The sequence below is a fragment of the Cyprinus carpio genome, chromosome A2 (genome assembly GCF_018340385.1).
Source record: "Cyprinus carpio isolate SPL01 chromosome A2, ASM1834038v1, whole genome shotgun sequence".
NCBI lineage: Eukaryota > Metazoa > Chordata > Actinopteri > Cypriniformes > Cyprinidae > Cyprinus > Cyprinus carpio.
In genome coordinates, this window is record NC_056573.1 from 5,403,828 (window position 1) to 5,421,579 (window position 17,752).

Below are 17,752 nucleotides of genomic sequence, written 5' to 3' on the forward strand. Positions count from 1 at the left end.
ACACTCCACTTAAAATTATAATCAACTACTTTACATGTGCTTTAAGTCAACACAATAAAAATAAGTGTACTTTAAAGAACAGGAAAAAGATTAAAACATGGTTTAAAATGTACTTTGGGGGGACTTTTAATTTGACATTAAATAATGCACTTTTTAAAAATGTTCTTAGGTGTGTTTAGAAACATTATTGTGAAAAATGTACTCTCTTTTATTAGTATTATATTACCTGTAATATACTTTTAAGATTTGAAGAATGATACAAGTGCAAATTCAATACAGGTACGCTCACTTTCACAAGGTGAGGAAAAAACAGATCTGATGCATTGAATGACAGCTAACATGATAAAGCAACTGTCCTTAAATGCAATTTCAAATGCCTTAATTATGATGATAAATGCATTTAATGATCTTATTGCATCAACTCATTTAAAACATCCATTTAATTTCTTTTAAAACTATGGGATCTAATAAATGTCAATGCTATCCTAAGGAAAGGTAAACAGCAAAATTACAATATTGAATTTAAATTTTCATTTGGAAGCAATTGTTACACGTATAGTATGGGTTTGAATTTATGTAAATTCAAATACAGGATTACATTGCTATGTGCATGTTACATTTTGAATGAAATTTATGACCAGCCACCATCAGCTCATGCAACTCTTCACTTCAAAACAACTATGACTGATACTAGACTAGCAGAAGTACTGTTCACTAGGGATTATTCTACAGCAACTGGCTTTGTTAGCACTTGTCTTGAAGAGGCCCTGCTGTCAGTCCCTGCTGTGATGGGAAACTCCTGTTTTTCCCTCATGCCATTTCGTTATCAATATGCAGTCTAATTTACACAATTGGATCACTACAAGGACAGGCCTGGACTTATTTACATATCCCTCTTACTGAGAAGTGCACTAGCATGACAGTAATCAGATAAAGCAACGGTCTAATTTAGTTAGTCTATGTAATGAGCACAACTAATGCTGTGAAGTACACGGCGACATATGACTGGCTTTGAGATATTCATATCATGATTAAGCTGAATCTATATTTGTTAGACACACGATTTTTTAATCACAATCAGGCTCAGGATAATCTGAATTCCTGTTAGGTCCACAATGATATGGATCTCAGCTAAAAAAAAAATATATATATTATGCATAACCTTATGAAACAAAAGTACACTTCAGCAAACCTTTACTTATAACTTAAAAGAATACACTTAAATATGAACTGAATTTAATGTTTTGGACACTTAATTACATATTATTTGCAATGAAATGAAAACATATTATAGTTTAAATGGTAACACTACAATACGGTTCATTATTAGTTAACTAGTTAACAAGACCTAAGAATGAACGATACTTCTACTATTTAATTAATCTTGGTAAATGTTAATTTCAGCATTTACTAATGCATTATTAAAATTACAAGCTAGCATGAACAAACAATGAATGACTGTATTTTTATTAACATTAACAAGGGTTAATAAATACTGCAATGCATGTATTGTTCATTGTTCATTCATGTTAGTTGATACTATAATGTTATTACATGGCGCTGTGGAATACTTGATTCTGATTGGTCAATCGCGCCATCCAGCGGTATGTTATTCCCAGATAACAACCGCCAAATTGAATAACACACCGCTCATCCGGGTACTACGAGTTATCTTGAACGGTACTACTCATATGCTTAACGAGTCACTCCGCTATTGTTGACTGTCTGGCAACATCTTGTGACTGAAAACAATTAACCACCGCGTGTTACAGTGGAAGACTTCAGCGTTAATTTTAACATATATGGTAAAAACAAATCTTTTTAGCCGGGTAATAAGCGGGATAATGTACATCCAGCCGGTTGTTATCTCAGAATAAACTCCTTCAGGCTGATACAAGACCTGATCACCCTGTCAGGGTTTATTCTGAGATAACAACCGCCTGGATGTACATTATCCCTTAGTTAATAATTGACATCTTATTGTAAAGTGTTACCATTTGAATTTATATTAAATGCAATTTGGTGAAGTTAGGAGTTTTTTTGACCCACTTAAAGTTGCAATTTAATATCTTTAAAATATATTAACTGTAAATTTGATATTGAATAACACAATACAGTACAATTATATATATATATATATATATATATATATATATATATATATATATTTGAATCTTGAATCGATATATATATATATATATATATGTCATTTAGCGTGTTAGTCAACACATCAAAATAAGTGTAATTTTAAAAGCGTGAATATTCAAAAATATCATTAAAACATAATGATTTAAAATGTACTTTGAGGTAAAAAATGAGGTTAAAGAGTAGTTTACCCAAAAATGAAAATTCTGTTATCGTTTACTCAAGTTGTCCCCAATTAATAGTTTGTTCTGTTGAATATATTTTTGAAGAATATTTTGAATATATTTTGAAGAATGTTGGTAAGCAAACAGTTTATTGTCCCCATTGTCTTCCATAGTGTGGAAAAAATGGAATGGAAGTCAATGGGGACCAGATGTGGTTAATTCTTTTATGTTCAGAGAGAGAAAGAGAGAAACTCATAAGCCTGCAGGTTTGGAAAAAACTTGAGGGTGATTAAATGATGAAAGAATTGACATTTTTGGTTGATTTAATTTTTTTATTTGACATTACACCTGCCTAACACCTGCTATAAACCATATTCGCACCATATATATTCAAAATAATGACGAGCATAAATTAAATCAAATTATGGCATAACTAAAACAGTTAACCAGTTTAAAAATATGTCAGATGACATTCAGTGATTTGCAACAAACTTTCAGAGCTGAAACTGCATCGTCCTTGTGTTGTCTCAAACACATGGTGTGAGATGCTGAAAAAAGCAAGATGATATAAACACTTCAGTTTGCATGTTGTATGTCATGTACTAAAATACATTTTAAAAACATTTGTAATGATGAAGCCTTTAATTTCTCTGTGTTAGGCCTTATAGGATGTAAATTAAGCTCTGCTGAGCTCTACTGATGTTGGCCAAGTTTCCAGATAAAGTGAGAGAGGCCTTCTTTGCATTGACTTTGACCTATAGTTACATATTTCTAATGGAAAATGTCGTTCCTCTCCACTTTCTCTGTACAGTCGCAGTGTGAGATGTTTTGTTTCCATTGCATCTGTTCACATATGACTGTTATACAGTATGTGTTAAATACTCTGTTCCACTGCAGTTATGCTGTCTCCACTGTCATCAAGTCCTTCTCTGGCCCGTGTAAGACTTATATTAAATATATTAATACATTATTTAATATATTAGATATTAAATTCTGTTTGCAGTACAGCAGATGATAAGCAACCATAAAACAGATATCATAACCCAGAGTGAAAACCAATATTAGATTCTTGCGTTATCTCCGAGTTTCTCAATGTCTGTACAAAATCAAAAATGTTCTGGTGGTGCACAATGAAAAAAAAAAAAGTGTTTGATTTTCTTTGAAACTCAGAAACTCAGAAATTTCATGAAGAATTACAAATAAATGGCAAGTAACACAAGTGTATTCATATGAATGTCACATTTTTTATGATTGGGTGATTCAACACATAGATGTTTTACCAACTAAGAAGATCAGCACTTTAAGAGTTTTATTCCCTGATCTGATGTGAGCATAAGTATTGGGACAGTTGACTCACAGGTCTTTCTAAATGATCATCTGTGTCCTGTTGCATTGACTGTTCAGATATTAAAATCAGTGAATGTGCTGTATCGGTCATCATGCATTTGATGACCACACACACACAAACCAGGATGAAGACGAGGGAGCTGACTTTGAGAGAAAAGCAAGCAATTTGGATCCTAAAAGAAAAGAGGAACTCAATTTGAGTTATATCAAAAACAGTGGGCATGTAGAAATCAACAGTTTGGAATGTCCTGAAAAAGAAAGAAACCACTGGCGACTACAGCAACTAACAACAACCTGATCGGCTGAGAAAAACAACAGCCGCTGATGACAGACAAATCATAAAAGCTGTGAAAAAGAACCCTAAAATAAGTGTCTGATCACCAACAACCTCCAGAAAGCTGGAGTGATGGTCTGACAATCTACTGTCCGCAGCAGACTTCCACAGCAGAATTACAGAGGCTACACAGCAAGATGCAAACCTCTGACCAGCACCAAAAATAGAAAGGCAAGATCAGAGCTTGCAAAAAAGCACAAACAGTTTTATGGACACTGTTAAGTGATGGGAAAGCAAAAGGGTTGAGAAAAAAAGCAACTGCAAATGATCCTAAGCATACAAACTCATCTGTGAAATGTGGTGGAGGTGTTGTCATGGCATGGGCATGCATGGTTGCCTCTGGAACAGGCTTTCTCAACTTTATTAATGACTTAACGAATGATGGTGATAGCAGAATGAATGCAGAAGTGAACAAAAACATCTTGGCTAACAGTGTTCAAGAAAATGCCACAAGACTCATGAGAAAGTGCTTCATATTGCAACTGGACAGTGACCCGAAACACCCTGCTATAGCTCAGACAAGGAGTCGTCATGGGGAAGAAATGGAAGGTCTTAGATTGCCCAAGTCAGATTTAGATCCTACTGAAAATGAATTTCACCAACTAAAGAGGAGACTAAAGGCAGAAACTCCCCAAACCAAGCAACAGTTGAAATCGGCTGTATTAAAGGCCGGGAAAAGCACTTCAAAGCATAAGACCAAGAGTCTGGTGATGTCTATGGGATGCAGACTCACTGCTGTGATTGCATGTATAAGGGATTTGCAACCAAATATTAGCTTTTAAACTTTTACATTTGCTTTAAGTTCGACTGTCCCAATGCTTATGCTTACATCCGTTTTATTTGTTAAAACATGAATGTGTTGAAACAGCTAATAATAAAATTTGACGTACTGCAGTTTTGTTTCATATTCATCTTTTAATTATATTTGCAGATGTCTTGACTCCACACACACACACACACACACACACACACACACACACACACACACACACACATGAATCTGATACAGCTAAAGCATAGTAGAGTAAAGAGTAAATATCATTTTAATGCCTGTTTAATGGGACAGTGGGAACTGTTTCTTTATTGTTTACTTGAGAAGCTTCATTTTGTCACATGGCGACCAGCAGATGTCCAGTAAATGTCAACATTTCTACAGCTGATGTTCAGAGGCAAGCAGTCCTGTGGGAACAGACATCTGTCCTGGTGGTGTCTGACTTTCACTTTCAGGAGCGTCTGCTCTGCTCTGACAGCGCCACGCTGCGCCTCTTCTGGCAGCGCGCGGAATTACACTCTTCTTCCTCGAGTCACAGCTGATTTGCTCGCCATCTTGGCATGAATATAAACATTGCTTCCCTCTGCTCAATGATCGCACCGTTATCTCTAAACACCGAAAAATTGGCAGCACTTTACCGAAACAGCCTTAATACTGTATTGCAACGTCGGGAAGGCACGAACTAGATGTTTAGGAAATCACTGCGCACGTAGATGAACATACAAGTCAGTATAATGTGGGTTTCCTGAGCACTCGCTTAAGGTAAGATGATTCTCTTTGCTAACACGAGGTCTAAAGGTATTCCAAATTTATTAAACTCATAAAAAAACGTTGTTATCGTGTCATTATGTCGGATGTTAAGCTTCTGTTAGCTCAGTTTAGCTAAGTTAGCGAGCTGCCATGGCAACTGATAACATACGCGTGTTTACAACCCTGTTTTTACTCTATTAATATTTAAAAATGAGCACGAATTACTTATAAAACGTGTGCTTTTGGATTTCTAATCTTGTTAATGTGGTCTTACGCTTATTATCTAGCAGATAGTACTCCGGTTAGAATTGTTTTTGTTTTTAAACCAGGTCAAAACACAGTTCATGTGGTCATCAAAAGGTGATGAACTGATATATATATAGCAATGAAAGACGTTTTACTGTAGGTTTACTGTAGGAAATTTTTAGGAGATGTTTCAGCATATCACTGTATTATGTGTATGTTTGGTTGACACCTACTGACAGCTGTCATTGGAGTAGCTAATTAGTAAATCATTGTGAGTATAGTGTTATTCAGTGATGGATACACCTTTGTTGTTGTTGTTGTAGGGATGGGAGACCTGGAAGGACCCCCATCTGCAGACTGAAGGAGAGAGTCTTACTGTAGATTACAGTAGAAATGGACCTGGACTATGAAAGACGCCTGTTAAGGCAAATCAACCACCAGAATGTCCCTGAGGGCCACCTGTCCAAGGTAAGCATAAAAAGATCATTAGACGTCTGTTTATAATTTAGCCATATTTATAACTATACTTCTAACCATAAACAGTAAACACAATCTTGTGTCAAGCATGTCAGTGCAAGCAGTTCATTAACATACCATTTATTACATTTATTAAATGTATCACCTAATAATTGTAAAATAAAATAAAAAAAATCAACTCATACTGTAAGGGATAATAAAAATATCCTATTTATCTAGTATTATCTAGTTCAAGTTGTTATAAACCTGTATGACTGTATGAACACAAAAGAAGATGTTTTGAAAAATGTTAGTAACCAAACAGTTCCAGGTCCCACTGACGTCCATAGTATGGTCAGAAAAGTACTATGGCAGTCAATGGGGTCCAAAACTGTTTGGTTACCAACATTCTTCAGAACATCTTCTTTTGTGTCCCACAGAATGAGAAAAGTCATAGAGGTTAGGAAGGAAATGAGGGTGAGTTAAATGATGACCGAAGATTGATTTTTGGCTGGACTGTCCCTTTAAAGAGGCAGAAATATAAATCTTACACATAACGATTGCCTGATTCCGCTGTGTTTTACTGTTCATGCAGTCAGGGTATGCAGCGTGCAGTCCGGTTACTGTGAAATCAGGAGACAGATTCATCCCCACACGTGCCGGCAGCAACTGGAGCATAAACTTCCATTATGCCAATGTAAGTTACCATTCATATGAAGTGTTTACACTCATCCATAGTAAAGACGAATAATAGAGTAAAGCCAATACATTAATGTCATTGCACCACTAATAATTCTCTTGATATCTGCATGTACGTTTGCAGGAGAACTGTTGGTCACCCAATCAGAATCAGCGGGCGAAGGATGCTAGTACAGACACAGGGAAAGGTCTTGTATATGCCCTTCATTTCCACAGTGAACTGATATACAGACAGTATATAAAAACTAGTGCTGTCAAATGATTAATCGCAGTTAATCACATCTACATTTATCTTCTACATTTACAGAAACACATTTATCTGAAATAGAAAGCTTTTGTAACATTATACACAACCATTCAATTTTTTTTTTTTATAAAAAGAAATGAAATAAAAATACTGTATTTTTATTCAGCAAAATGCTGTTTTAAAAACTTTGAATCTATCTGTCTGTCTGTCTATCTTATCTATCTCTCTATCGATCTATACATAGATAGATAGATAGATAGATAGATAGACAGATATAAAAGTTTGCTGAATAAAACAAGTTTTCTTTAAATTCTTTCCATAAAAAAGAAATTAAAGAAAATAATCTATGTGTTTGCCATGTGGGTGTTTGCAAAAGGAACGAAATTAGTATTTCCTATTGACACACTAAAGCAAAATATATAAATATTAAAATTAAAACTATAACAAAATGTGTTTTGCAGACGCTGTGGCGTATGCTGCACTGCTAAGGAATGAGCTGTTGGGAGCAGGAATCGAAACTGTGCCTGATCCTCACACGGATGACCGGCGACACACCATCCTCATGCAGGACACACACAGCCTCTTCAGGGTGAGTCCACTCAACACACTGTAACGTTTACATGACAGATCCACGCTCACTGGAGAAACTTACATGTTTTCTGCTCTTTTTCTCACATGTTGTTATGTTGTATTATGCTCTTGTTGTTTGTTTGTCTCTCAGTACACCATCCACACAAAGAGAGTGCCTTCTGACAGTGAAATCTCCCCCTACTCCCTCTCTCCTCTCAGTAACAAAAGGTATAGTTTCTCTGTATTCATTCAAAATATAATTAATCATTTATTCATTTTTTATGTGAACTGCAAAACATCTTTATTGTAAAACATGACAAATTTACTTACTGAATTCAGCTTATTTTTCTCACCGTTTTGGCAAATTGTTTTTAGGTTTAGATATATTTGTAATAAAGAAGGCAAAAATAGCCCCGCACATGACAAGTGAAGAAAAATATATTGTGGCAACAAATTAAGAATTTGTTCCCTAGACTTTGTGAAGACGAGGGAACAAATGAATCCGACATGGACATTTTAACTAAAAAAGGGAACCAATTAATAAAACAGGGCCTAAAATTAGTCATGAGAGCAAATTCTAAAAGGGGTCATATGATGCTGCTAAAAAGAACATTATTTTGTGTATTTGGTGTAGTGAAATGTGTCTAGGCGGTTTAAGATTAAAAAAACAAATTATTTTCTACATACTGTACATTATTGTTTCTCCTCTATGCCCTGCCTTTCTGAAATGCGTCGATTTTTACAAAGCTCATCGGTCTGAAAAGAGAGGTGTTCTGTGATTGGCCAGCTATCCAGCGCATTGTGATTGGCCGAATGCCTCGAGCGTGTGACGGAAATGTTACGCCTCTTAACATAATGTGATGCCTTGTCTGGCCGGAGCAATGAGACATAAACGTAAAACCCATTATAAACATGATATACACTTGAGTTCTAGTCGTGTCTTCTTTTGGAAGGCAAAAACAAAGTAGTTTCGCTTTCTCAACGAAACAGCGCCACACCCGTCAAATTTTGAAATCGCATCATATTACCCCTTTAATTTATGGCCCGTATATTATTTTTTTTTTAAGAGGGTTGTTTTTATTATATTTTTATATATTTTTTTTTTTTTTTGTGATTTTTGTTCATACCTCATAAAAGCAACATGACTTTTTTGTATCCTGTTAATTCAATCCAAATATTAGACATGCCTGTGAATTTCTATACATTTCACGGGGATAAAACTTAAATGTGTGATTTAAAAAATTATTTTTGTTAATTTTTGTATTTGTTTTATTGTCTGTAGTCACAAACTTTTACGTTCACCCCGAAAGCCTGCACGCAAGATTTCCAAGATTCCATTCAAGGTTCTTGATGCCCCAGAGTTGCAGGATGACTTCTACCTCAACTTGGTACACCTCAGTTACAAATATCTTTACAAATTTACAATTTTACAAATATTAAATAATGGATAGGGGTCTTGTATCACTCTGATGGTACAGTATGTTATTATTACTTTATTTTTGTGATATAATGACCAGCTGACTGTAAGGAATTTGTCGCCTGGTACAGCAGTTATAAAGTTTATAATTATACAGTTGTTGCTCATTATATAAAAATATGAACTTTATTGACCAATCAGAATCAAGTATTTCAGAGAACCACGTAATGTATTGTAATCTGACTGAAAACGATTGTGAACAGGTGGACTGGTCAGCTGGAAATCTCTTGAGTGTTGGTTTGGGGGCCTGTGTTTACCTGTGGAGTGCCTGTACCAGTCAGGTATGAGACAAACTGTAAGGACAAACAGCTACAGATGTGATCTAATGTGACTGTCAGTAATCAGCATTTCATTTTATTCTTCCAAACTTACACAGGTGACGCGGTTGTGTGACTTATCAGTAGATGGTGACTCTGTTACATCAGTGTGCTGGAATGAGAGGGTCAGCACAAACCTTTTTTATGTTATATAACGATTTCTGACTTGTGATTGTTCAGGGTAATAATTTCTCCCTTGCTGTTCACTCAGGGAAGTTTAGTGGCTGTAGGGACCCATAAAGGATTTGTTCAGATTTGGGACGCAGCTGGAGGGAGGAAGCTGACCAGTTTGGAGGGACATTCAGCACGCGTAGGTTTGTGTCACACTAAAATCACTCACTTTGCTTTGGCTTGCTTAGTCGGGGACACTTGACTGATTGCACAGACACTATTGGAAGAGAGCTGAACTGGATGATGACATCACTGAATCATCAATGAAATGACTTTAGCTGAAAAATGACTCTTCTTGCATCATTGACAAACTATTTTCCTGTTTGACACTGTAAAACTGCTTTGACACAACCAGTATTGTATAAAGCGCTGTTCAAATAAAGGTGACTTGATTTGACTTGAAATCTTTGCTGGTTTAAATCACTCTCAGAGTAATTTTGCAGATTTGTTTTGACTAAGAAAATTAAGATCTTCATCAAGAACAAATAATCTTCATATAACCTCAGGAGCGCTTGCGTGGAATGGAGAGCAGCTGTCGTCGGGTAGCCGGGACAGAGTGATTCTGCAGCGGGACGTGAGGACACCTCCTCCAATGGAGAGACGCCTCCAGGGCCACAGGCAGGAAGTGTGTGGCCTCAAGTGGTCACCTGACCACCAGCACCTCGCCTCTGGAGGGAACGATAACAAGGTTAGAGCATCATATAAACAAGATGATCTGATTAGCAGAAGAATTGAACAACCTCTTTCATGCAAGACTTGACTAAGTTGGCTGAGAACATGGTCCGTGTGTTGCTTTTTTTTTTCTTCATAATAATGAATAAACAAGAATTGGAAAACAAGGAATGGATCACCCAAAAATGAAAATTTACTCACCCTCATGCATTTAGGCTTTAAGATGAGTTTGTTTCTTAATCGGAACAGATTTGGAGAAATTTAGCATTACATCACTTGCTCACCAATGGATCCTCTGCAATGAATGGGTGCCGTCAGAATGAGAGTCCAAACAGCTGATAAAAACATCACAATAATCCACAAGTAATCCACACAACACCGTCCATTTTTTTTTCTTATTGTAAACACTTTTATGTTTTATCAAATCCAATACCAGTTAATATTTCTCAAGTATACCAATAGGAAAGCTCACTATATACTTCCAAGAGACACTGTGGATGGTGTAAACTGCCAAAATTTGGCTTGGATTTTTATTTTTTGGTGTAGGTGTAGAAAATGCAGCTTGAATATTCGATTTCCACTTGTGGGTGAGCATGAAACTCAACTTACCGCTGATTGGTCAACCAGATATCAATTCGTGCTCTCATCAGTTGTTCAGTTCCTTGCAACAGAATAATAGTCATCAGCTGTTATAGTTGTACAGATTTTTCAAGTTTTTATTGCAACTCTAAATCAAGGCATTTTTTTTGTTTTTCTGCGTTCGATATTATATAAAAAAAATTATGAACGGAACGAACATGGACCATTTTAGAGTACTGATTTCAGATTTGTTGATAAGAACCCAATTAAGACCAAAATTATAGTGCAATCCAATTTGGTCTAAAAAGCATGACAAAACTGTGTGTTTCTCTACTGTTGTTAGTTACTGGTGTGGAACAGCTCCAGTCTGCTCCCTGTTCAGCAGTACAGCGATCACCTGGCCGCCGTGAAGGCCATCGCCTGGTCTCCTCACCAACACGGCCTGCTGGCTTCCGGAGGAGGAACAGCTGACCGCTGCCTTCGCTTCTGGAACACTCTGACCGGACAGGCGTTACAGAGTACTGACACCGGCTCACAGGTCTGCAACCTGGCCTGGTCCAAACACGCCAACGAGCTGGTAAGACAAGCATCTACAATCACTGTCAAATCAAATGCTTTTTACCATACTGGGTTTCACCATTGATGTCCACCAGGTCAGCACACACGGCTACTCCCAGAACCAGATCCTGGTGTGGAAATACCCATCGCTCACCCAGGTGGCCAAGCTCACAGGACATTCATACCGAGTGCTCTACTTGGTAAGTGTGTTTTTGGATCTAGTATTTTTTCAAAAATACGGTAGAGATGCATGCAGTTCATACATAAAATTTTTGAACACATTGTTATGATGAGCATGTTAATAGTTTCTGAATTAAAATTCATTTTGATATTTGCGTAAGGCAACTGTCCTGATATCATAATGAAGAAAAAAAGACATCAAAAGAATAAAATTTTTGAAAAGAAAACTGTATTAAGTAGTTTGGCATAAACTTACTGTTTTTTGAAAAAAAAAAATATTTTAACTAGGGCTGTCATTATATTACAAAAAATTGTCACACCCTTTTTGTGTGATTAATCGTGATTAATCACACACTTATCATGGAATTAAGCATATACCATTTATCTTATTTAACACATTTATTTTTTAAACCAAAATATTGAAGGGTGATTCTTATAAAACTGTATTTTCTGCTAGCTTATTTCAAGATAAATTTAGATGTCTTCAGAAAAGGACACTTGGAGATGCCAAAAGGACACCAAAAAAACAAATAATATGAGAAGTTCATATAATTGATTCATTTGTGCACACCAAAGCACACATAATGCACACAAAAAATTAATTAATTAACAAAGGCTGAAAAACTTTTCAGAATTCATAATGTATACAGTAGTACAGTAGACAAGTCAAGATAATGAACAGGACCACATGATACTAAAAAAACCCTAAACCAACTGCCTTGAGCTGAACATAGGGCTGGGCAATATAGCTAAAAAAATGAATCATGATATAATGTTAAATATAATTTGATATCAATAATTATTGCATTTTTAATAACCTTGAACAGAGCAGTAGAATTTTTTTTTTTTTTAATTTAACCATTTTATTTTTAAATTACCCAATTTATTTAGTCAAACAACAACTAATTTTTGGTTTTAACAGTCAAACACAAAATAAAATTGCAACAAAAATCTCCTTTCTGATATTTTATTTGCCAATTAAATAAGTGTTAAGGAAACATTTGGCCTGTCTCCTGAGGCCACAGGAGGGCGCAATAAGCAAAATAATGCACCTCATTAAATTGTTTATTCAATGCAATGAAATAAGGGCTATCTATATAAAAAAAAAAGCATTAATTCTAAACTAATATTTGTAAATCAAATATGATTTTGTAAATTGCATAAACAGTTATGAACAAAACAGCATCATGTATTTATGCATAGCTTAATACACATATCCAAAGCACCGATCACATAATTGCATTTAAAAACATATGAGACGCAGAAGAATGGAATAAACCCCCCACAAATTCTTGAGTTGAACCTCTTTTCACTTTATATGGCTTTCTGTTCATCTCCTGTGCAAGATGTGAGTGCAACAGTCATAGTTGTGTATCTCAAAAATGCGCCGAATATGCATTCCGTGTGAATGGCTTGGTTTCAGTTTTAGCCTAACCAATATCTTCTCCGCACTGAGCATCTATATTTCTCTAATATTTTGAATGGTAGAATTCAGTGTTGCATCTTATGGGTTCAACTGGATAGACTTACAGAAACATTAAAATGCAATGACACTTCCATCATTATCAGCGCATCTCATGCACCACTGATAAAGCTCCGGACGCACATCCAAATTTCAAATACACCGTTTTTGCATTCAAATGCAAATTTTTATTTTAAATTCGACTAATATACTTTTTTTTTTATTTACAGTCTCCTCATCGCAGGCAGGCACAGCACTCGTTTCAGCATGTGTTCTGTTGGCTGTCTGCTAGTCACTCATAGCAGTGTTCCTTTACATGAAAAAGCTTGAAACTATTGTGCAATATATCAAACATTTTTCCTATCGTTATCAATGATGGTTTAGCGATGATAAATATTGATACTGTTTTATCACCCAGGCCTAGCTGGCCGCTTATACCTACTACTAGAGAGAAGCTTATTCCAGCCGAATTTGCATATCATACAGCAGTGGGATTTTTTGACATTGCGTTCAGTCTGTATTTCACAGACCGCGATACATGAGGGCTCACGCTTTTCAGAGACAATCACAGAATATGAGCGAGCTTGATGAATAATTCACAGAAAACACTACGTGAATCTCATCTCTAATGTAATGAGCCTGGTTTTCTTTACAATAGTGCTGTTTTTGACTGATTGAATGCATTTGCTAACCAGATCATTGGACTGAAAACTTTCCCGGAGTTTAGTGGCTTAATATGATCTGAATGGAAACAGAGAAGTGAAATCGGGTTAGAATAGAAATTGTTTCAGTAATTTTGTGTTAATTAAATGTGTTAAGAATCATTTTAACATGTCAAGGTTTTTTTTATTAATTGCATGCGTTAATGCATTAATGTTGACATCCATAATTTTAACAAGTGTTATTACAAGTTAATAATGTTTGAAAAATTATGAGATAAGGGAACAAGCGTTGCGTTAAATTCTATGGGTAAACTCCTGTTTACTCTGAATTCTGAAGCCTGATTTGATCACATTCGTGTAGCTGCATGAACCAGTGGCATTTCAACCCACCAAAATGGGTGGAGCCAACTGCTATATAAGTTGTCTCTGAGTGCCATTTCATCAGAATCTTTTGACTGATAGCGACAGTCATCGACTCATGTGCAGCCTTATAGCATGGCCGCTTACACAGTGCTCGTTCCCTTATCTCAGGGAACTGAGGTTGTTAGTATGCGAAGCAAGAATGAGCTAATTATTAGACCCAAGCCACTAGGCTGAGGACTACAAAAAAAAAAAAAACTAAAAAAACCTTCTCCATTTACAGAAAGGGTTTGGTAAACTTAAGCTGGCAAAATCTGTGCCTGAAGGACAGGGACATCCAAGTTATAAAACGTGAAGGTGTACAGATTTGAAGAGATGGTTTGGTAAAATTTATCTCTGATAGAAATCCCCCCCTTAGAGCAGCCTCCGAAACATACACTCGTAAGAGCCCGAACCAGGCAGAGTGGACTGAGACCCTGCTCATCCTCTAAATTGGATAGAGCTTAAAGGGTAATGATTTGTGCTCTGAATGGAGTGGAGCGCACTTTAGGTACACAGCAGTGTCCTGGTTTGAGGACGACTCTACAGTCATTAGGCCCAAATTCAAAACACAAAGCACTGACCGACAGTGCTTGCAGATCACCCACCTGCGTGACCGATGCTAGGCCAAAAGGAGGGTGGTCTTAAGCGACAGGGGCTGCAAGTCGGCCGACTGGAGCAGCTTGAAGGGAGGGCCTCATAGGGCTCTGAGGACTATAGATAAGTCCCAGGTCAGCACAGTATGAGGACGAGGAGGATTGGGACATCTAGGTTATATAAGATGATTGTGAGATTGGTTGTTTCTGCTGACTGACTGGCCAGCCAAGAGAGCATGATTCGCCATGATGGCTGCCACATCAACTTTGAGCATAGAAGGGGTGCGCCTCTTATCCAGCAGGGGGCAGGCATACAAGCGAGCGCTGGGCCAATCCTGGGCCAGAGCATTTCGCTGCTTCAAGGAGTAAATTGGGCAGTGAAAGTTGTCTTCTGAGGCGAAGAGGTCCACCTCTACCTCCTGAAGACAGACCAGATCGTCTGAACCATTTGGGGATGTAGTCTACGTTCTCCATTCTCCTGGAGCTACATTGCCTCTGGACAGCATGTCCACTCCTTGGTTCAGCCTGCCCAGCAAGTGAACTGCACTCAGCAAAAGAACGGTGGCACTGTGCCCATAAAATGATGGGTCAAGCCAACCTGTGAGGCTGATGATACATGGGGAAACTTTGGCTAATGTTGTCATCAACGTGCAACCAGGTGAGACACAGGGCCCATGACCTATCTAAAGTATCCAGATAGAAATTTGTTACCCATTCTCAATGGGAAAGTGCCCAAGCAAAATTGCTCAAAACGTTGCCCCGTGTATCATCAGCCTGAAGGCAGCATGATGCGAGACCGCCTTGGTGATTTATAAAGGCTACCACCATCGTGTTGTCCAAATGTACCAGGACATGGTCTATCTGTGCGAAGATCTGCTTCAAAGTCAGGATCTTGAACCGGCGTTTCATAAACACGCGGTTCAAATAGCTGTGCCCGCCATTTTTCTTGGGAATGAGGAAGTAGCGGCTGTTCAAGTGCATTTTTGGCATGTTGAAGTGCCATTGGTTCATGCAACTACATGAACGTGATCAGGCATCAGTATTCAGAGTAAACATGAGTTTACTCACAACGGGAGAGACTGTTTGAAACGGAACAGTATGAAAGTATGAATCCTGGTTTTCTCAAAATCACATGGCATGCCAAGTTTGATACAAGCTTCAAACCTCTGATTCAAAACAAAGGATTCATAAATGTTTCATAAAAGCTTCATGAATACATTGCCATAAGTAGATTCTGTATGACCAATAAAAATACAAATATTTAATCTTTTTTGTCATTATGTACTTAGTTTTATGAAGTGAAGTGAAGTAACGTGACATACAGCCAAGTATGGTGACCCATACTCAGAATTTGTGCTCTGCATTTAACCCATCCAAAGTGCACACACACAGCAGTGAACACACATACCGTGAACACACACCCGGAGCAGTGGGCACCCATTTATGTTGCGGCGCCCGGGGAGCAGCTCAAGGGCACCTCAGTCGTGGTATTGCCGGCCCGAGACTTGAACCCACAACCTTAGGGTTAGGAGTCAAACTCTCTAACCATTAGGCCACGACTTCCAATCATGTTTATCAAAGTGAATAACACTAAACATTTTGCAAGTGTACCAATAGGAAGTTCACTGCATAGCTCATAATCGTACAGAGAGACACTTTAGTCGGTGTAAACTGCCATATTATCCACAAGGCACGGTTGGCTCTGGATCTGATTTTCAATTAAGTACAAATGACCGGTGAAGACAAATAGTAATCAAATCTTTAATGCGTAATTTAATAATGTGATCTTGTGCTAGTTCAGACACTCATGAGAAGTGAGTGCATGTTGAAGATACTTCTGGTTGTGTACAGGCAGTGTCTCCAGATGGCGAGGCCATCGTAACGGGAGCAGGAGACGAGACGCTGAGGTTCTGGAATGTCTTCAGCAAAACACGCTGCACCAAGGTCTGGCTGAAGTCTTACATTTAGACATGCAGCTTGTCCTGCAGTTTACTGTTACCTTTTTCAAATTTTTTTGTCTTCTGCCTCCAGGAATCCAAATCCGTGTTGAACCTCTTCACCAGGATACGGTAATTCACAGCCGGAGAGCAATCCATCCAATCACATGAACGAATGGAAGCCTTGAACTCACTCTGTTCTGTGTCCTTGCATCAACTCCAGACCCTTGGACAGAGAGAGAGACCACAGCACTTCCTTCACTCTCACTTTTTTACTCAGCAGATTTCTGTTTTATCCTGTAAAATGCCAGTGAGGGCTGTTGTTTATGTTAAGATTCAGTCCGTTCTTTTTATTATTGTACATTGTGGAAGTCCAAACAGATGTGTTATTTCACAAGTAGAAGTATTAATAGAGAAATTAACCTATATGACCTATATTGTCATTATCATGACTTTTAGTCATGAGGTTAAAATGAAATGGCTTGTTATGAACATTTAAGTATTTTATATGTGTATCAAAACAGATCATGATATCTGTGAGAAATAAATACACTTAACACTAATCCTGTCACTTTTTATAACAAACAGACAAAATGATGTATTTAATGTGTCTTGTACACTTCTTTCAAAAGTTTGGGGTAAGTCGTTTTTAAACAGATTAATAGTATTATTCATCAAGGATGCATTAAATTGATCAAATGTAACTAAAGATTTTATGTTACAAAAGATTTCTATTTTTAAATGCTGTTCTTTCAGAATGTGTTCACTATTACACAAAAATATGAAGCAGCACAACTGTTTACAACAGTTGATAATAAGAAATAGATAATACTTGAGCCTCAAATCTGCATATTAGAATGATTTCTGAAGGATCTTGTGACACTGAAGACTGGAGTAATGATGCTGAAAATTCAGCTTTGATCACAGGAATAAATTACATTTTACAATATATTCAAAAAAAGAAAACAGCTATTTACATTTTAATGTTTTACTGTATTTTGATCAAATAAAT

At 37.0% G+C, this 17,752-nt stretch overlaps 1 protein-coding gene across 1 annotated transcript; it reads left to right on the top strand.

Moving 5' to 3' along the window:
- Positions 1 to 5,263: 5,263 nt before the first annotated feature.
- On the top strand, positions 5,264 to 17,303 carry LOC109060247 (fizzy-related protein homolog). The gene is made up of 15 exons (XM_019077397.2): positions 5,264 to 5,524; positions 6,082 to 6,226; positions 6,810 to 6,911; positions 7,038 to 7,101; positions 7,622 to 7,749; positions 7,882 to 7,958; positions 9,013 to 9,118; positions 9,411 to 9,488; positions 9,584 to 9,649; positions 9,736 to 9,838; positions 10,202 to 10,383; positions 11,290 to 11,523; positions 11,600 to 11,704; positions 16,655 to 16,747; positions 16,835 to 17,303. Exons 2-15 carry the CDS (start codon positions 6,152 to 6,154, stop codon positions 16,874 to 16,876), a joined length of 1,455 nt encoding a protein of 484 aa, XP_018932942.1. The 5' UTR covers positions 5,264 to 5,524; positions 6,082 to 6,151; the 3' UTR covers positions 16,877 to 17,303.
- The last annotated feature ends 449 nt before the right edge of the window (positions 17,304 to 17,752 follow it).